At 33.4% G+C, this 22,165-nt stretch overlaps 1 protein-coding gene across 1 annotated transcript in view; it reads right to left on the minus strand.

Annotated features, from left to right (window-relative positions):
• Nucleotides 1–22,165, minus strand: part of LOC128232289 (lipoxygenase homology domain-containing protein 1-like) — a 98,978-nt gene that overhangs the window by 17,297 nt on the left and 59,516 nt on the right. The window contains exons 19-35 of the mRNA XM_052945769.1: nt 21,640–21,887; nt 21,173–21,308; nt 20,578–20,729; nt 19,689–19,846; nt 18,977–19,050; nt 12,185–12,375; nt 11,302–11,494; nt 10,343–10,503; nt 9,818–9,904; nt 8,844–9,080; nt 8,258–8,414; nt 7,756–7,910; nt 3,846–3,979; nt 2,826–2,977; nt 2,053–2,266; nt 1,337–1,521; nt 824–1,002 (exon numbers count right to left, since the gene is read on the minus strand). Of these exons, the coding sequence (XP_052801729.1) occupies nt 824–1,002; nt 1,337–1,521; nt 2,053–2,266; nt 2,826–2,977; nt 3,846–3,979; nt 7,756–7,910; nt 8,258–8,414; nt 8,844–9,080; nt 9,818–9,904; nt 10,343–10,503; nt 11,302–11,494; nt 12,185–12,375; nt 18,977–19,050; nt 19,689–19,846; nt 20,578–20,729; nt 21,173–21,308; nt 21,640–21,887 (2,813 nt within the window). The remainder of the gene's footprint in view (nt 1–823; nt 1,003–1,336; nt 1,522–2,052; nt 2,267–2,825; nt 2,978–3,845; nt 3,980–7,755; nt 7,911–8,257; nt 8,415–8,843; nt 9,081–9,817; nt 9,905–10,342; nt 10,504–11,301; nt 11,495–12,184; nt 12,376–18,976; nt 19,051–19,688; nt 19,847–20,577; nt 20,730–21,172; nt 21,309–21,639; nt 21,888–22,165) is intronic.

A 22,165-nucleotide genomic window follows, 5' to 3' on the forward strand; every position in this document is an offset into this window, starting at 1 on the left:
ATATTAAACACTTGATTTAAAAGAACTCATATATCTTACCATACATTATTCAGAAACACATGACTATGTTAAGGTAATGAATCCATCAATAAATCAAAGAAATGGTAAACTTTCATTTTAAAGTTACACAATTTTAACTTTGATTATAGTAAATTAATTGTTTTCATCATGAGATTATTTTAATATAGGCATTATGTTATTTAAGAAACAAATTTGCTATATAATCATAAACATTTTTTTTAATTACCTCCCTTTAATATATCTTATCATTATAGGGTGTGTTATTCAAATATGTGATCCATGCACAAATAGTTTAATGGTTTATCAATATAAATTAAACAAAGAAATAATCTTGATGTTATGCACCAGTCAATTGTAACCACAGCCCCCCCAGGTCCGGGGGTATACCGGGGATAGCAGGGGAAATGGGCCGTTTTTGTTACCTTTCATGTGGCCCCGCAATGCCGGGTGAATGCGGTGGTTTTGTCTTTGCTTTAAATATAGCGGGGAATGGGCCTTACCTAGGGTTCCTGGGGCATTTGGCGGGGATTTTACCATCTCTTCGTCCCCGCAGGCTGGAGATTTTAGCCGGGGTTGGCTGGACCGAAAGTCAAAGTCCCCGCTATTCCCCGGACCGGGGGGGGGGGGCGTGGTTACAATTGACTGGTGCAATAATTTCTAACCAACACATTATCTTTGCATCCTTATGATGGATGGCTTACCATTGTAACCATTTATGTTGTCACAAATAATTGTGTTAACATTTTTTACCCAATAAGGTTTCGTCATAATCTAATTTCATTGCTAAAATCCCTTTCCTAACCTCCACAATGAAGACATCTTCCTGCCCTCGCTTGAACTTGTCCTTCCTGTCAAGCTTGCTAACACAGAGATCCTTCTGCTGCGTGGCTATATCACGTCCATACAGCTGTATATACACGTTGGCTGACGTCCCAGCTGATGACAGGTCGGATGTGAGTGTTCGAACCTCGTATGGGATACCTGAAAATTAAGATATATGGTTATTAAATGTATGGCTTGAAGGGCATATTTTAACATTCAATTACCAGTTATACCAAAGCTGTTCTTTCCAAAAGGATTCATAAAAAATATCTTAGACATTTAAATGTGAAATTTGAATTTCAGGCTGTTTATTATGAAACATGCTTCTGAGACTTGTAGCATTTTTATTTTAATTACTTAGCTCTATAAAATCATTTTCCTTTGCTTTTTTTATATTTTGGTTAATGCTTTTTTCTCTCTTTCAGGCCAGCAGCCAAATGACACTAAACATAGAATCAATTTTATCAAGAAACAAACTATAACTGCTACATACACTTCATGTATTCCTCTGTAGCGAGGTCCTGTGGATAAAGCTCCACCTCTAGTTGGTTATCCTCCTTATCTTTTGCGAGCCAGCGGTTGGCCAGAAACGTCCAGTTACGACCGAGGGACGGACACTCAATGACGACCTTGTCCAGAAACCAGGCCGCGCCGCCGCCCTTGTTGTCATGGCCGATCCTTGGAACAGAAAGATCACAATTATGCATTAAACCCTTGCCATGCACTGCCTGTACAATTTTGTAATAAATAAAAACGTTTGTGTCATTGTGTTCCTTCCAAAAGCAAATAATTTTAAAATTCAATGAGAGGATTGAAAGTGAAAATGGTGTAAGTGACATTAAATAATTAAGAACAGATCTAAACAGAACAGACCATTATTAAGACTTTAACGCAAGTACATTGTCCAAACATGAAATTATCTCATATATGTCAAGGTGCATTTACATGGTAAATTCAAAAATAAGCAAACATTTTGTATAACATCAACAAGGTAATTAAATAGATTAGCTATAGATTATTTATTAAGAAGTAGGTAGAACCCTCATATAGATATACATTTAATTTAAATGTGAAACAAGCTATAAAATTATTACCCAGGGCTTCTAAAAACCAATTTGCCGGTCTGAACCGATTTTGACCAAGCCAGACCAATTTAAATTTTAAAAAGTGTATATAATATTACCGTAGTATACTTTTTTGACCACATACTTGATTTTCTTAAGTTCACCAATGTTGACAGCTTCCACCAAGAACTCATCCATATTTCCCCCCTCAAATTTGTTGGAGTGTGTCTTTGAAGACTTGAGTAGAACCGTGCCTGTATCATCTTTTTCCCCGTACAAGATGATGTGCACATTGGCATCTGTGCCCGCACCCCAGACAGTACCTGTTGTTACTTTAACATGGTACGTCTGCATCGCAGCTGTAACAGAAGATACACAATGGATAAATTCACTACTATTCTCCAATATTTTTTTGGGAGACATACTTGAAAACATTAATTACGTTAGTTTAAACTTATTTCTTTTTTTGGGAAACATACATGAAAACATTTTTTTCCTTTAGTTTAAACTCATTCATTTAAGAACAATTGGAAAACAAGTTATAAAAACATTATATTAATCACTCTCATAAGCACGATGTTATGCCAGATTATGGTCTTGTTTTGTGACTGAAACTGGAGTACCCTGAGGAAACACTTTTTTCTGACTTGGTGACCACAAACCAAGCTCACATATGTCCAGGTCAGGAATCAAACTGGGTAGCCTAGGTGAGAAGCGTGTGCACTTATCACTGCGCTTACCAGACCTTTGATATTTCAAGTGAAATTTTTTTCACTTAGTTGTATATCAGTTCACTGAATAAATATTTGTTTATTCTCAACACTCAATATTCTAATATAAATTTCCCATGTATTATATTTACACACTACAAATAACTATCAATCATTACCACCGTACAGAAAAACAAACTCATTCTACCTTTAGTTTCCAACGCAATTTCATTCCTGATGGCCTTCGAGTCCTGTCTTGTCAGTTTACTCTTTAGACTCGCGTCAACGGGAACGAGCTCTCGACTGATCTGCCCGTCATCTTCCTTCGTGGATAACCAACGTTGGCAAGGGAAGAAGTACCTGAATAAAATCATTGTCGTACCATTAGATTATTAAGTAATGGTGATCAAAAGGTTTGACTTTCTATATTTTATACTGGCTTTTACAAAAACAGGGCAAAAGCTTAGACTTTGAAATATCATTATCTCCATAAATCGTAGCAGTAAGAATTTCTGCCATGTGAGGATAAAAGCACGAGTCAGCTGAGAATCTATATGTGAGAAATCAACATAGACCCGGTGGTTAAAATTAACACAAGCCCACAAATAAAATTCTGAACTGTATATAGCAGGGCTTGTTAAAAAATTGCCAAGCAATGGTGTAAGAATTCGGGCTTATTCATCTAGAACATGAATAACCTGTAGACAATACCATTCTTCAAGAAATATCAAATTTATATGGGGGTATAGTTAGAAGACATGAAGTAAATCGTTAATGAATAAGAATGGGCAGAGTCAGCATAGCGAACAGGCCCTTCTTAATCATTAAGAATTTACCTTAGGTCATCTAACTGACTTAGAATACAACCTCATTGGCTGATACATTGACTACGCAACATCTGACACAGGAAGTGTGTATCGGATGAGTGACAGTAAGGCAGATCTTTAAACACCCGCTAAAGGGGAAATTCTAAATGGTAAAGCCTTCCATTGTACTTAATGATTGCCTGAAAAGCTACATAGAATATTTTAATTAGGCTTTTCACAGTGTTAAATACAATAAATGCTTTGATACTATTTAATACCACCCTTGACAAACATGCGTTATTTTTCAACCTGAGGATAGACAAAGTATGCATGTTTGATGGCAAAGAGGTCTAATTGTCTGGATTGAATTATGGTTGATACAAATTCTTTGGATGTATTGCATGGCATATTAATTAACCTACGTTTTGTTCATTTTTGGATCATCAACTTCGACACGGTCAAGGAACCAGGCGCTCCCCATATTCTTGTTGTCATGACGAATCTTCAGTTTCACAAGCTTGCCAAGTTCTATTGCCTTCACTATAAAGACATCCTCCTGAAATTTGGTAAAAGAGATGGATTATTTAAATGTATAAAGGATGAAAATCAAAGTGTTTAATATTATTTTGTTTGGTTATTGTAAGCAAAATCTTGGCTGAAGAACTATTTATTAGCAACATAATCAGGGACCATTATGAATGTGTTACAAAGAATATTGGGTTTTGTTTGTCTTTTCTACTCCATGTGGATGATTTACTGTAAATCACTGTATATAAGACGCACGTTTTTCCTCCAGAATTCCCATAAATAAAAGGCTTGGGTCTAATATAGAATTAGGCTTGTGACATTTTTTTCCAAAATCCATTTCAAGCCGAGGTTGCTTAGATAGAGAGAATAAACATTATGTGATCTATACGATTGTTATTTCAATATATTTTATCATTCATGTACATGTGCTGTACTATTCAATAACCTAGGTAGGCCATTTTCACGATTCAATAAAATTGATGGCTTCCAATTTTGACATTTTTCCACTGCGTCCTATATATATATAAGTGGTATCAAGTTTTTTCTCCTGATTTTTCCTACATTGTTTTGCCTGTGTTCTTAATATTATAGCCTCCTATACACAGTGATTTATGGTACTCACTAATGTAATATTGCTGGAATAAACAAAGACATTGGAATCATGCTGTGCAAATCAGGCAATCTCAGTGACTTGTAGCATCATATATAAATCCATGTATTGTGAAAAAAACTCATATACCACTTTCAAAGACATACATGTTGTATAAGGGCCATTTGAAAAATGCATACGGGACGTGAATCAATTAGTTGTGCCTTTTGTTTTCAAATTACAAGTCTGGGCACATATTCATAATACATCTTAAGTCATGTCTTAACAAAAATTTATTTCCCCAAAAAATCATAGTCAGAAATTTAAATGAAAGTTTAATAGTGTTTTTAATGTAGAATTATGTATTTTTCATACAATTAATGAAAATAATGCATTTTAGATATTATGAAGTTATTTAATCATATCACCAAAGAGATACTTACTTTAGAAAAAATGGCATAAGTTAGTAAATGACTTAAACTGTATTGTAAATACCAGCCGAGGTGAATGGCAAAACAGTGTTCATTTAAGACATTCATTCGATACCAACCATTCCTTCACCAGCCTATCAAAATATGTACATATCAAAGATACTCATTTCTTTAACAATTGAATCAGTCACCAATTAAATCATGTTTTGAATTCATTACATCTTTTTATTTAAAACTACCATTGTGAAAAGAATACAGGGGAGACATCAATGCTACACAATACCAAGCTTTGATTGCAAGCAACATAGTTCTATATGTTTAAGCCTGCAAGACAGCATTTACCAATAATTAACTCTATCATAAAGCAGATTTAACCTAAACTGCTTGTAAATTGTTTTCTACAACCTAAATGCTTGTGAAATGTTTTCTATAACCTAAATTGCTTCTAAATTGTTCTTTAGAACCTAAACCACTCGTAAATTTACTCAAATATAAAGCAAATTAACCAAAACTGCTTGTAAGTTGTTCTCTATAATAACCTAAACTGCTTGTAAATTTCACTTACTCTAAAGAATTTACTGCTTATAAATTTGGTAAGCCTGCACATATATTTCTACCAACAAAGCCTTTATGTACAGTAAGGTTTATAATGTTTATTACTTTTGTTTAACCATGTTTCATCCTTCATGCAGGGTTGTTTACTAGTTTTCTATTTTTTTTAGTTCTTAAAGGGACTGTACAACAGATTGGCACCAAAAAAAGATTTATTGTGTAACGAATCTCAGGACAATTATTTAATAGAATGTGTTACGCTTTGATATCATAATTGTAAAAAAAAGTACCAAAATGTAAAAATAAAATTGTGTCGAACACCGGGTTCGAACCCGTGACACCAAAATTGCAGTCCAGCATCATATCCACTTAGCTATGACAGCTTACTCTAATCTGGTGACATAATTAAGCTATACACCTAACTTGGTAATATCACGTGATAACACCGACTAGCTAATAACACATAAGGAATGAATTCTACTAGGTAGACATACCCAGTAATATTTTGTAATGGAAAAATACAAAATAACTGCTAAATTTAAATAAATTGTAAACTATGCGGTACTTCAGTTAGTAAGTTTCAATGCAATGTACGCATTAATACCATGTTTATGACAGTTTTTGACATTTTTCTTTTTTTCTTGCAAAATGATCATCTGGTGCACAGTTGCTTTAACAAATACTACATGCATTGCTTTGCAAATATAACAGTTCTTTATTAAAGGATTTTCAGTATCATACAATAAAGGTTTGAGCTAGAGTAGACAATTTATGAAGGGTGATGCGCCCAACATTTTTGTAACACCATTCTGCTTTCATGGAGAGCAGCATGTGAACACTTCTGCCTTTACAAAATTGAATAGCTTTTTTACTATGAAAATATTCTTTTGTTTTGTAATCCTCCACAAAATCTTTACAAATTTCCCATAATTGATAGGTAAAACCTTAAATTATTTCAATTAAACACTATGTCCAGCATTTTATATCAAATTTATAATATTGTGTTCTTCGAGGCCAGACACAATGTGCCCTTTTATCCCTAAGCACCTAAGCCCATTCCTGCAGCGCCCGCAGCCCCCGCAACGCCCGCAGCCCTTTGAAAACCTTGCTCAACCCAAATAAAAATATTCATTGAACTCCTAAAAGGAGGGCTAAGTTAAGCAAAGTAAATCCCATGCATAAGAAATGCATTACTCTTATTACATGGGAAAAATCATAACTGAATTTATCTTAAAAATATTATTAATTTACGTCTATAGCAACATAGGCAGGTTAAGCACTAATATATTACAGGCTATAATTTCAACATATTGTATCCTATCTTCAAGGCAAAATTTTATTTAAAAGCTGCACTATCACAGAACATTTTGACATCTTTTTTTATTTTTGTCTACGACTGCCGACAGAAATTCAGATCACAGGTTTTCATATTCATGATCAAAATTTTATGCATTTTTCTTTACATAAAACGGTAAATCTGTGAGAGTGCAACTTTAACTCATGCAAGACATTAAGTTCTGATCATGCAAATCACAATGTAGTAATGACGTTAAACTGTACCTGATTCCGCTCAAAATAATTGAAACCCTGGTAATAATATTACTTGGTGTAGAACACATGTACAATACAATGTAAAAAGTAATTATCATATTCAACAAGAAATTATAAAGTCATTGTAATTGTATGCAAAAACATTGCAACATTGAGCTTCAAAAAGGCCAGAAATATTGGGCTTAAATATATTACTCAAAAACAACTGCAGCGACAATACATGTAAGCTTGAAGTTTTAAACATTCTTAGATTACTGAATTTAATATTTTGATATATATCTCATATATTATACAATAAATACCAGTGTATAAAGACGAGCTTTATTTTTGAGCAAAAAAGTTTACAACACAATAACATAAGCTCTGTAGATCTTCACAATTACAAAGGCTAGTAGAGATAACAGATTTACGTTAGCTCTGAGGAGCTACAGAATTACATAAGCTCTGTTGAGATACAGAATTATGACAAAAGCCCTGTAGAGGTACAGAATTAAATCAGCTCTGTGGAAATGCAGAATTACAAAAGCTCTTTAGAGCTAGAGAATAACAAGTGCTCTGTAGAGCTAGAGAATTACAAATGCTTGATAGAGCTAGAGATTTACATATTTTCACCTACACAGAAACTATCAGTTTGAAAACTACTGTTAACAAACTCAAATGCTCCAAAGCCTGATAATTTACCTGATTTCTTTCAAATTTGTTCATGTTTGTTGAGGAGTCTTTGAGTTCCCGTTCACCTGTATCGCCCTTGTCGCCATGGAGGCTAAGGAACACGTTTGAGTCTGTTCCAGCCCCAGAAACATCGCCAGTGAAAACGCGCACTTTGTATTCAAGTTCTGATAAAACGAAAATGTCAGTCATTATTGATTATTGTTGTTGCTGGTTTCAGCCATATTATTGTTAACAAAAACAACTGAACACTTGCGAATTAATAAATGAACTCAAAAAAATAAATGGCTGAAATTAGCTGAACGCAACTTACAAGAGGAAAGAATAAACTTGCCGACTGAATCAATGATCAATTATGACAAAAATCAATTGATTGTCACCAATTTCAGACCTAACCAATCATTTTTCGGTTATAAACGATCATCGGACCATCACCAGACATTAAATTAAGAAAGTTTTGATACCTTGTGGCATACAAACCCTAAAAATTAGGTAGGAATCACCCGCGTAATACCTTCAAGACCGCCTTTGAGAGGACGTCCATTTTCGTCAGTCGGGATAAGTTCGCGCACAATCTGTTTGTCATCTTCACTGCGTGCAAACCAGCGATTCACTAAGAACCAATAATCCTCTGTTTCATCTCCATCGTAAACATCCTCCTCCTCACGAACCTGACAGAAAAATTAATTAAAATCAGACATGAATGAAATAATAAATTGTATTTTAATTTTAAAGGTTAAAAGAATCATCTTTTTATTAGTAATAATGCTATGTACTTCAAATACCCACTCAAGCTTATATCCACTCTCATATAATGTTTTTTCACAATTACCTTATTTTTTTTTATCTGCCAGCCATATTCTTTCCGACCATTATATTTTTTTTCATGGGAGAAAACAATTGGTAGTAGTTTCTTCTATGGGTATTTTGGCAGTGTCATTAGAAACTTTTTTATTTTGCCTTAAACCAATAACAAGATGTTTCAGCCTCATTTTTTGTAAATAATAAAGTTGACCAGGTAAATTATTTCATTGATAATATGTTATCAATTATGAAAATGGGTTTATTTGATGGTAGAAATAACCAGAATATAATCTTACTGTTCTGAGGTTTTGTTTCGGAGACTTCATTCTTCGCTGCAGTCTTCGTGACTGTGACACGCTGCTGATATCTGAATCATCGGAGTCAGAGAGATTGCCCATGCGTGACTCGGCACGACTCATTCTAGGCGACCGTCTGTCATCTCGTCTATCATTATCACGATCGCGAGATGAGGCTGATCGGGGACGTTGATGGAACTTCTTCGTTCCTTTACGAGGGCGTCGCTGAATCAACATCTGTGAGACAGAAAAGGTTTAAAACACATTATTTATTTCATGAAATTACCTCTTCTTAAAAGTTACTTTGGGAAATGTATTATGAATCTTATAGATTAAAATTTAATCAAGCAAGGATAAAATATTTCTTATCAATAGAACAACCAATTTTTTATGAATTTATTATGTTTCCCATACTTTCCACAGTCAAAGTTTAAACAAAACAAGCTTTTCAAAAACACTAATTTTAAAGCAAGTTAAATAATAAAAAACATTTTTGTAGCCAAGTGAATGCATGCTTTAATACAATTTTGCAATCTCCCACACAGTGATAACCCTTGAAATTTTATTAAAGTTCCCTTAAATAACATTTACAAAGTTCAAAAAAATAATAATTGATGAAGGCGTAATGCCAAAAAGTTAAGAGACAAAAGGTTAAATAAAACAATTACGTGTTCGTGGGATTCTATATATAATTGATAATGAAGATTTAGATTTTGGATATCTTAATGTTAACTTTTCGAGTGATCGATGTCACATAATTTGATTATTTTCACATGACATGCCTGCTAGTAGTGGCTACTGTATGACAAAGGGAAGTAACTGCTGGGATATGCACGAACAATTTGGTCACTGCAAAATCATTGCAATTGTTTATGCAAATATAAACTAGAAATAGTACATTTATCATATCACAACTATTGAAGCACAATACTGTTTAACAAAGGAATCATCAACAATTTTAACTATAACTGTACCTTTTCTAAGAACCATCCAGCAAACATTCCCTTGCCATCATGCCCGATCCTGACCTTCTGTATTTTTCCAATGTCTGCCCTCTCAATCTGTGGAAAAAAACAATATTATTACAAGCCTAAAGAGAGAAGCTCATATTTCTTAAATCATTGCTTTACGTCAAACATGTTTAAAAACCAAGGGGCTCTTTGAAAAGAGCTAGGGTATTGCTCCCAGACTTCCTTGTATCCCACCACTGTCTCTTCTGATGCTGTCCCTTCAGCAAAAACAAAGGACCCCTTGGATAAAACAATAAATTTATTATGAAATTACTTTTCCCTAACTTTGTTTCCATCTTAAAAACTTGCTAATGTTTGATTGACACAAATATATATAATAGCCAAAAGACATAAATACTAGAGCTAGTGCAGAAATGATGACTACCAGTACCCTTGTTTGCACAGCTTGAATCAAATCAACAACCAAAAATGCATTTTAGGCTTGGACAAAACAACAACAGATTTGCTAATAAACTGCCTCTATTGTACCTTGAATTTATCGCACATGCCCTGTTCGAAGTTGTCTGTCTTGTTCCGCAAGTTGCACTCCTCAGTTTTCCCATCTGTTCCGTACAACTGTAGGAAGACGTTGGCATCGGTTCCAGCATTTTTCTTGTCACCAGTCCAGATTGTGACTTCATAAGGAATGGCTGAAATGTATGGAAGTTCATCATAAACAATTCATTAAATGGACTAAATCAAAGGTTTGATAGATTTTACAATTAATTAATCCAATTATCAACTAATAAAATCATGCAAGCATTCCTCAATGTATACATAAAGTTTCAGTTCTTCTTATAAGCTAAACAAAAGAGGAATACAATCTTTAAAATTGTTACGTTATTTCATAACAAGTGCATGATGAAGCAAAACCTAATGTTCTGATGTTCTTGTTTTTCCAGGCAAACAAGGGCAATGACTCTATGATTGTCAAAGCTAGAGTTTTGTGCCTTACTCTGCAAATGCATTTTGACTCTAAAACCATTTTTACCAAGTTTGATTTGAATATCTTGAATGTTTTTGGAGTTATGGCCAAGCATTAGAAACTCCTCAGCCATTCTCAATTGAATCATCCTCGTAACGTGTATTTTGTACACCTAAGTTTAAATTGATTGCCAGTGAAGTGTATTACTGCTTAAATAATTAAGATTACCAACAGCGAAGTCATAAAGTTTAACTGCTAAATTGAAATTACTATGCAATCTACTTTCAGCATAGTTAAATGTAAAGATTTCTGACATTGTAAACCATCCATATACATCAGAGGTTGTCTTCGATGAAAAATCACCAAGGTGTTCCGAATAATGGCCAAGATTGATGTTTTTGTACAACCCTGCTGCAGCTGCCTTCAGCTGCCTCCAGCAACACCAAGGCTGTCACAATAGCACTACCTTTTCTTTTTTTTTAAGAAGACAAGCCAAAAAAAACCTCTAAAGAATATAGCTCACTTTTCTCCATGGCACTAACATCAGCTGGAAACATCTCCACTTCCAGCTGGCTGTCATGCTCATCAGACGCGAGCCAGCGATGACATGCGAACAAGTATTGCTCTCCGCGACTGGGAACCATGATCTTGACCTCATCAAGGAACCAGCCGGCGCCCAGGTTGGCACCGTCATGACCAATCTTGATTCGCTTGATCTGTGAAATTTGGTAAATAAACATGTGTATAAAAATAATGTTTTAGGTCTATGGAATATATTTCTAGACTACGGAATATATTTCTAGACTATGGAATATATTTCTAGACTATGGAATATATTTCTAGACTATGGAATATATTTGAATGAGGTTTAGAATAAGTATTCATAAAAGTTTTTAAACAAAATAAGGGAAATAATTGAATTTATACAGAAACAATGTTCAGAATACTTTTGGATGTAATTGGAATGATATTAAGAAATATTTTTTTTTATATTACAAGGGATTAAACATAGATCAGGTACTGTTTGCTTAAAAAAATTGGTGACAGTAAATTTAATTTTCAAAAATCAATTAACACTCATAATAAAATAGTTTCTTTCATTCATAACTTCACTTAACCAAAACATTTTGATAAAAAGCTTTCAGTCTTTTAAAACAAATTAGGGAATCCTTATAGTGATCTAAAATTTTGTTTGTATAATATACTAAGATAAATGTCATATAACATTTTGTTCCATTAAAATAATAATATTTTTTAATATGAAATCAATAATTCATTGAGTGCCCCTGCAATTTTTTTTTTGATAATTGATTAAAAAGGGTACTGTTTTTTGTTTGATTTTCAATCCCTAGTTAAAGCAGGCAAAGATTGCAACAAAACTTATGACTTCACGATCTTTTACGAACCTTTCCAATGTTGGTTGCTTCAAGCTTAAAAATATCTGTTTTCCCACGTTCAAACTTGTTGCGATTGTTTGACTGTCGTAGCATGAGTTGTCCCGTGTCCCCCTTTTCTCCGTAGACAATAAGGTACACATTTGCATCTGTTCCTGCGCTGGACACATCGCCTGTCTTTATGTGCACATGGTAGGACGTTGCTAAAATAGGGAGGATGAATGTATGATATTAAAGCTGCATTCTCACAGATTGACAGTATTGACTTTTTTTCTTTTTTTTTTGTCTCAAAATCAGTTAATTTTTGCATCAAGGCCTTCAATCCAGTTTTTTAAGATAACAAACTAAAGAACAGATCTCAATTATTTGGAAAACTGCCAAAAAAATCTTATTTCTTAAAGCGTTATGAACGGTTTTAGACATAAAACATCAATTTTCAAAAGTAAATATGAATACTGAAATCTGATCTTTTGTAAGCAATCTTTTATCACTGGTTTCCAAACATAAACGCAAAAATTGGCTCATTCCAAGACAAAAATGATAAAAGTTGCCAAAACAATCAATCTGTGAGAGTGCAGCTCTTAGGCAAACTTCAAAATTCTTTTCATATTACACATGTAATTATCTTAAGCATACAATTGTCTCTCGCACAAATGTTTTAATACCTCGGCTATACATATTATTTTCTGAATTCATAGCCACACAACACGCCTACCTTTCAACTAGGGATGGCAACGAGTACTCGAGTACTCGGGAAAAAAATTGAAAAAATCTATAAAAATCACCAAATACACGATTTACAGACAAAATATCAGATCTGGATTGTTGCCAAGAGGACAATTTAAGGTCCCTCCAATCCCCGCTGTGTACACAATTGACCTCAATCAATTAGTTGACAGTTGTTGTGATAGTTGCAAACTGTCAACAAAGGACCCCTATTTCAAATTAGCACTGATGTCAATTAGCGAAGTTTTGATAACGGTACTTTCACCTATACAATTCTATTGTATACCAATTAGAGACCATTCACCAAACAATGGACGCTAACGAGCAAAAGTGTATCGAGAATTGACTTCTTAATTGGTGTATTTTAACTATTTTTGCAATGATTATCCCAATTGATTGGTTGATATTTTAAATCAAGAATTATGAATATTAATGAGGTAAACAACAATTACACAGTAGGAAAAACTATCATTTAAAAAAAATAAAATTGTAGAGTAAACAACTGAACAACTGAACTTTGTACTGAATTTTGTTCACTATTTTTATGTATGCTATTAATTTTTGTTCATTGTAATTCTGATTGTTGTTCATTTCTGCAGTGCAAACTTGTATAAAATGAAATGAATAAGACAAATAAAAAGCCTGAAACAACATTTGTTTTCTTTTTATATTATTTTTTGTTAAAATACGTAATGAAAGTTTACTTTTAAGGTGAAAAATTAATGACCAATAATACGACCAACGCACAATATACGTCATTAAAGATACACGTATACACAATCTTGTCTTTGCGAACACATAATCAATTTTTCCGAGTAATCGAGTACCCGAGTACTCGATCGAACGATTGTCCCAGTACTCGAGTATTAGTTTTACTACTCGTTGCCATCCTTACTTTCAACACATTAGGAATGTTTATTGCTAATACTTATGTATTTTAATGTTCACAAAAATGTTACATTAAAAATAAAACACATTATATTTTTACAATCAAAAATAATTTATGATATTGAAATAATCATGTTCCTGTTTGAAGATTTATTTTGGAATAATTAAAGCAATCTAAAATTAATTAGAAAGCGTTAAATATAATACTAATCTGAATTATTCATTATAAAATTGATTAAATCAGAAAATAACCTGACACATTCACAATCTATTTGCAACATTAAAAAACATGCTGAGCCTAAATCAAGATTCCTACATAAAATGCTTTTGAACATATTCAATATTTCAATTTGAAATGAAGTATGCTCAGTCATCATGCTAAATCAACAAGCAGGCAAATAAAACAGCACAGGCAACATTACCTTGAAACCCAGGCAAACATGATTTTTATAACAATATAGTTTATGAGCATAACTGTAAAATCATTGAAGGAATCTGGCCCACAAATAAGATCGCCCTCTGATAAAATGTTAAATTTTGGGGTCTGGTTATAATTATGGTATCATTTGCAAGGCAGAGGGCTTATCCAAAACTAGGTGGTCTCCCTTGATGAGATATCGTTATTTGTAGTTTATTCCGTGTTTACAATAATAACTTGCTAATCAACCGATAAAAGATGGCAATGAAGAGAAAATCTTTGCTGTGTTTGATGGCTGAGTTAAACCTATACATAAAACAAGAGCTGTCGTAAGACAGCGCGCTCGACTTCGCCGCTTTGACTTAGAAGTAAATACAGTAACAATGTAATATTACCAAGTTTGGTCTATTTATGTCAAACCTAACTAAAATTATTCAATACATAAAGTGTCTTTGATGCTGCCCTCCCACCACCCGAAAAATGACATAAGTCATTCAAATAACTTGATTTCCCATTATGAAAATGTGGTAAAGAATATACAAATATGCCTTTCAAAAGAAATTAAAATATATTTAAAAAAAAATAAATAATAATAATAAAATTTCAAGGGCCATATAGTATAGCCCTCCTTGTTTTCCCTTGGTAAAAAACTGGTTAAGAATGTAAAAATGTGCCTGTCAAAAGAAATTTAAAAAAAAAAAAAAAAAAATCAAGGGACATCATTTGTATTTAGGGTTATAATGGAGTTATGTTTCTTGTTGTAAGATGGTTGTTAATAATTTTGAATTTTATTAAGTGCATTGAATGAAAAGTATAGAAGTTTTTTTTATTAAAATCCCAACTTGCCCTTAACTTTTACTTGCCTAAAACTTTAAATTTATTAATAAATATCCCAACCTGCCCTAAAACTTTAACCTTAGTTCCATAGTCAATCAGGGGCCATAATTTGTATAAAAGATAATATGGAGTTATCTAACCTCATTATGTGATGGCTCTGAACACATGTGTGAAGTATTAAGTAAATTGAATGAATGGTATTGGAGTGTTAAGTGAAAATCCTAACTTGCCCTAAAACTTTAACCTGCCCTAAAACTTTAACCTAAGTCAATCAGGGGCAATAACTTTTATTAACCCTTTTGCACATAGACAAGTGGCCAGATTACACCTCCCAGTCAATAGCCATCTTACTGATAAGCAGTCCTTATCTGTATAGGTACTTTTCAGGATATTCGAAAATGAGCAAATGAATACAGCGGTATGACCTTAAAATCAATATTACTCCAAATAATTGTTTTCAAATCTTTTTTATGTGAATACATTTTTTATAGGTAATTAAATTATCTAATAAATGGTGTCAATGATGAAATATAAAATTATTTTATTTCATCTGTGAATGCATTTCCAAGATGGAATTGTTACATTTCTTTGAAATGTCATAATTGCATTAAATCAAAGGGTAATAATATGCTGGGATCGATCTAAATTGTATTACCCCTATCATAAAAAAGACCCATCTGGATTAAAAAGCCGACAATTGATGTTCTTGTGTATAATACACAGAAATGTGGCAGGAATATCCGGTGTCATCCAGCTGAGAGATCCAGCCCAGAGCGTCTGTTTAACTTTATTACCCCCTCATAAAATTCTTTACAAAAAGAAAGCCGATAAATGTTTTCCAAGTAATGAAAAAAAAGAGCTAAATCATCAAACGCTTGCACAAATGTTGTTTACTTGACCTATTTTACGACCGGAACCATGCTGGCCATCGATGAGCTCAGCAGAAAATTTACTCATCATTTTCTCAGCTACTTATTGTTTCTATTGTTTGTAACACAAAATAATATCTTCAAATAATTATTATCTTTATTAATTTCAATGGTAAATTAAACTGACATAATATATTCAATGATTTACGCATCAATGTTTTGGGGGAAATTCCATACTGTACAGTATTGCCATTCCTCGAGGTTTTATTGCGTCACAGTAGGATCTCACACCTGTGATTGGCAATATAAATAATAACCTTTAAGTTTTAGCAGACGACATTTTCGAGGGAAAATCAATACACAAAAGGTTAATATTTAGCTTTATAAACATCCGGGATATTGTTTACAAAAAGAAAGATGCAATATTGAAGTATTGAAATGACCCTATTGAAATATGCGGGAGATGCGTTTACATCCAGTAGTGTTTAGGGTCGGCCAGATGCGTTTACATCTGCTAATGAGCTATGTCGGCCTATCTCGTTTACATGCGCTAAAGGGTTAAGGATAATATGGAGTTATGTAACCTCATTGTGTGATGGTCCTGAACAACTGTGTGAAGTATTAAGTTAATTGAACAAATGGTATTGAAGTTATTTATAAATATCCCAACCTGTCCTAAAACTTTAACCTAAGTTTCATAGTCAATCAGGGGCCATAATCTGTGTAAAGAATAATAAGGAGTTATCTAACCTCATCATGTGATGGCCCTGAACAACTGTGTGAAGTATTAACTCAATTGAATGAAAGGTATTGGACTTAAAAGTGATAATGCCAACTTGCCCTAAAACTTTAACCGGACGCCGACGCTGGGGCGAGTAGTATAGCCCACCTATTCTTCGAATAGTCGAGCTAATAAATGTCCAAATTAATGTCCAACATAATGTTACATTACATTATACATAAACTTATTTCAGGTTGTATATTTGCTATCTATTTCAACTAAAATCAGATATATTGTAAGAATGATCTTTTGCATTTTTTTGAAAGTTTATAAAACCTTGTTTGATATATTATTTTCTGCGGAAACAAAAATCTTTTTTCACCACATCAAACCCTTCAAATGTTTACAATATAAAATGGGTGTCACCAGCCATCCAAAATAGACATATTTGTGGCTCAGACACCTTAAGTCTCCAAACATCTTTAAGTGATGCTGTATTCACTTTTATAACCAAAAAAGACATTCATGACTGTAGATTTATAATGGAGAGAAATAACACAAAACAGATGAGCACAATCATTGTAAAAACAAACAGTTCAGACAGTACAACAACAGAACATTATTATGGTATCTAGGCAACGGAACCCAAAAATAAGCACATTAATTTGTATACAACCATGCCTCATTTCTTCATGCCATTCCTTCCAACTGAAAATACTTTTACACAAATCTACAGGCTGAAGCATTATCAAATCATGCTGTGAATTTCTACCATTTAACAATATTTCTTTGTTGTTCTTTAAAGTCCCTTATGATATCAACTTGTTAGCAATCTGTGTATGCCATACTTAAATTTCTAAAAGGAATCTGTTGAGTGTTTCCTTTTAAATGACAATTGTTTTCACTGGTCTTCAAAATATATGGTATGTATCTTTCACGTGACTGCTAGGCAGACCAAACATTCGCACAGCGTGACAAAGGATGGGAGTTTTCAATTGTCCCTACCTACATGTATGATTTTTCTTGCATACCTTGAGCATAAATTTGAGAATATTTTGACGTCTTAAATGCTGTTATTATATATTTCACCAAATGGCATAGGCGTACTTGTTAACTGAAGTCAACGATACAATGAGCAGTAACTTGGAATCAATGTCAAAAAGTTTTCTAGAAATGTTGTTATGTAAAGGTTTCAAAGCAATTTTGTTGGAATATTTCAAATCACAGTAAAAACATTATCTTAAATTAATAGTTCCTTTCTAAAATACCTCTTTCATCATTATCTATTCAAATATTATTCTGATATGGCTCATTGTGGCACAAACCTTTGGGATTTCTGCAGAGATCTGCATGTTAAAAATACGAAATCCCATCTCTGTCATGCAAAAATGCTTATTTTCTGAACATAAAAAATAACCAATCTTATGCGAAGACCAATTATTATCATAAGAGACTATTCAACCTAATGCATGCAATTCACTATTGGGGCTGATTTATTTCATTTACCATCGTTTCGCTTTGTTATACTATATCAGAAGGATGCAAATATTATGTTTTGTTTTTTATGGTTCTGACACAATAAAGAGATGAAATGACATAAATCAGCCACCATAATTCACTGAAATTTTTTAAAGAACAACTTACAGTCATCTGCAAATAAAAACATCAAAAAAAGTAAAGATTATATAAACATGTTTTGAGTTTCACCAAAGCTGAATGCATTTTGAGTTTGACCTAAGATGAACGCATTTTGAGTTTAACCAAAGATAAACATGTTTTGAGTCTAACTAAAGATAAAAACCATTTGATTTTTACCAAAGATGAACATGATTTGTGATAAAGATGAACATGATTTGTGATTAACTAAAGATGAACATGTTTTAAGTTCAACCAAAGATGAACACAATTTGAGCTTAACCATAGATGGACACAATTTGAGTTTTACCAAAGATAAACACATTTTGAGTTTAACTAAAGATGAACATGTTTTCAGATTAACCAAAGATGTACACATTTTGAGTTTAACCAATTAAATGAACACGTTTTGGATTTAAACATGCTTTCGAAATGTAATTTCAGTTATCTCTTCTTCTCTCATGTTTATCTTTTTTATATTCATACAAGTAACATGTCTATAGTTCACACACAGTGGGTTACCGGGGTATATTGAAACAACAAATAGATACATGTCATCATGTACAAAACAAACACACACATTTATTTATATTATTATTATCATTGAATGTTATATACACAAACAAATGGAATCTTCAACGTATCTATAATATTACATCTGCCGCCTCTTTTGGTGTTACTTCCGAAACTAATTTACTTATCCTACTTACTAGCTAACATCTGCGCTCCTGATGCCGTAATTTCCCGCTCAATTAAACCATCATCCATATCCTCTGCTAGCCATCTGACGGGAAAAAAATATGCATGTTAAAGTCAAGATATCGCTTCTAAAACTTTTGGTCAGACAAAACTGATTTTAGGTAATTTCTATAATTAAAGGGTGATAACTCTCCAGCGACTCAATGGATATTGTTTATTTGAAAATTGTCTGAGATATTATGTTCAAACACATTCCGACAAAATTTGGTGATGATTGGACAAAGGCTTCTTAAGTAATAGATCGGAAAAAAAGACCGCTTTTAGGTAATTTCTATAGTTAAAGGGCAATTACTCTCAGTGACTCGATCAAGCGATATGCCTGCTTATCGAACTTGTCTAAGATATTTTTGCCCTTATACATTCTGACAAAATTTAGTGATGATTGGACAAAGGCTTTTCAAGATAAGGATCAGAAAACAAACAGGATGCCAAACAACGCCGTACGCAACAAGTGAAACTTTAATATGCCCCGTTGTATGAACGAGCAAATAAAAATGTTAAAATAATATATGTAATACTATGTAAGTTTTTTAACAAGGTTCAGGTAAAATCTTTAATGTTTAACAACATTTGTGACATGACATTTTCCATTAACCAGACAAAAAAAATGAAATGAGTTTTTCTATAACAAAACTCTTTAACAAAGCATATAACCCATCTCACCTCTGACATACAAACTCCTGGTCGTATTTTGTCTCTCCTATCTGTGAAACAACGACCTTATCAAGATACCAGCCTGCACCAACTCCCTTCCCATCATGGCCGATACGTATCTTTGTCAGCTTAAGAACTGATACAGCCTCAAGCACAAATTCATCCATCTGAAATAGAACCATTTATTTATCATTTTGTATGTTATGTTACATTTTATGTCACATCAAATAATGCATCTGTATGTACATGTGCAAACTTGATCCATTAGTTACTTCCCTTTGCTGTACTGACATCATTGCTGTCACTCATATCATGTGATCATGATCAAAGTCCCATGACTGCATTCAAATTCTCAAAATACTTGTATTTGTATTCCAAGAATATTTTCACTATTCAATATTGGAAAGATTTACACAAAACAATATGGCAATGAGATATATAAAATAAATTCAATTTGTACAGTCAATAGCTGAAATCAAGCTATTTACTGAGCATCAGGTAGCAGAGATCTGCTCTGCTTGGCAAGGGAGATGACTGCTTAAGACATTTGTACATGACTTTTTAAATACCTTTTGTCAGGACATCTAACATCAATTGACTTATGTTGTTAAGCCTTATTGTTTTAGAGCAAACAGAAAAAGATTCTAATACCTTGAAGAAACCATATTTGTATACAATTTTTTTTAAAACGATTTCAATTTCAAAAAGTTTGTTGAATAATATCTTAAGTATTCTTCACTTTTCAGTCTTACTTATTCACAGAAAAGTTAAACAGTAATGAGGTTCACATTTTTATCAAATTATTTCTCATTAAAGTTGAAAAGATATATAATAATTCAAGATACCGTGTGCATATTTTGCTCATAATAAAAAATGAAATTAAAATACTTTGACCTACCTTTCCCTTTTCAAATTTGTCCATATTTTGTGACTTTTTTAGGAACCTGACACCGGTATCTCCCCGTTCCCCGAATATGTTGACATATACATTGGCGTTTGTTCCCGCCATGCTCTTGCTTCCTGTAAACACCTGGACCTTGTATTTCTCCACTGAAACAAAAGAGAACAGAGTTATATAACCTGTGTTTTTCTATGTTTCAGTTTTTAAGAAAAAATATGACAAGGGAAATATTTTTCAAATCATTCATAAATTGCTTAAAACAGTAGCGCTACATCTTGCTGCTTTGATTAAATCTTACTCTTGCTGTTCAGAGCACAGGCAGCAGATATCCACACCCCTCTGTGTTTTTTTTTCATTTGATCAAGAGGCATGACTTATTAATTGTTAAAGACAGACTTATGGGACTTGATACAAATGTGCTTTTTAATTAATACTCATATTTTCATGCCAGCTATGCCACAGACATCAAAAATGGAATTCTTAAAACGGTTGAGTTCAAAATAAAGGCAGATTTGACTAAATAAAAAGATCTCTAAAATGCAAAAGGAGAACAAACTTTTAAAAATAAAAATAACAATAAAAGTGGTCTTACATGGTAGTGGGTTTTTAATGCCAGGTCCCTGTGCAGGAAGCTCTCGTACGATCGAGAAGTCATCTTCATCATCTGCCAGCCAGCGGTTACATTCAAACGCATACTTCTCCTTCGCTCCCACTATCTCCATGTCAATCTGTAATACAGGCAAGTGTGATTGTTTTTAACCATATCTAACATTCCCTGACAATATTTCACCCAACTTTTATTTCATTAGCCTTGGCCTTAACCATCCTTGACCTTTTGATATGAGTTACCATTCAATTGCACAGCAAAGTGAAGTGTGAATTTCTGCATTTATCAAAAAAAATATGCATGCACTAAGGGATTCAGGGGGGGCGTACCAAATGCCCCCCCCCCCAAAGAGGAGGGGGCGAAAGTCAAAAGGTTCCGCCCCCTAAATTCCACCTCCTCAAACATGTTATAATCCTGAATCTGCCCTTGATATGTGTGTAAATCCAGCCTACCCTATCCAGATGCCAGCCGGCTGCCCGTCCGGTGTTATCATGATACACGCGGAGTTTGTATGGCGTCCCAATCTCCTCAATATGAGCCTTGAAATGGTCGACCTGCCCCTTCTCAAAGTCATCCCCCTTATTGTCAAGTTGGATTTCCTCCGACTTTCCCTTCTTTCCATAGAGACAGATGCGGACATTGGCATCGGTTCCCGCGTTGTTGATGTCGCTTGTCTTCACCCAGACGTTCCATGTAATCTCTGAAAAAGAAGACGACATTATTATACGCATGTATCAGTTTTCATCTTCATGGTGTGTTATTGCTAGATTAAGCTGATTGTTCAGAACTTTGTTTTAGTTAACAACTTTTTGTGCTCATATATTTGCATAAAACATGTACACTTGAAACACTTTCAAATCTTGCTAGAAATACTGCAGTTAACAGGTTTATCCAATAAACTTCCAGTAAAGTAAAAATTTCAATGTTAACAACAATGTGATGTTAAGAACATTGTAAACTTTGACAAATTGGCCCAAT

The sequence above is a fragment of the Mya arenaria genome, chromosome 4, assembly GCF_026914265.1.
Source record: "Mya arenaria isolate MELC-2E11 chromosome 4, ASM2691426v1".
Lineage (NCBI taxonomy): Eukaryota > Metazoa > Mollusca > Bivalvia > Myida > Myidae > Mya > Mya arenaria.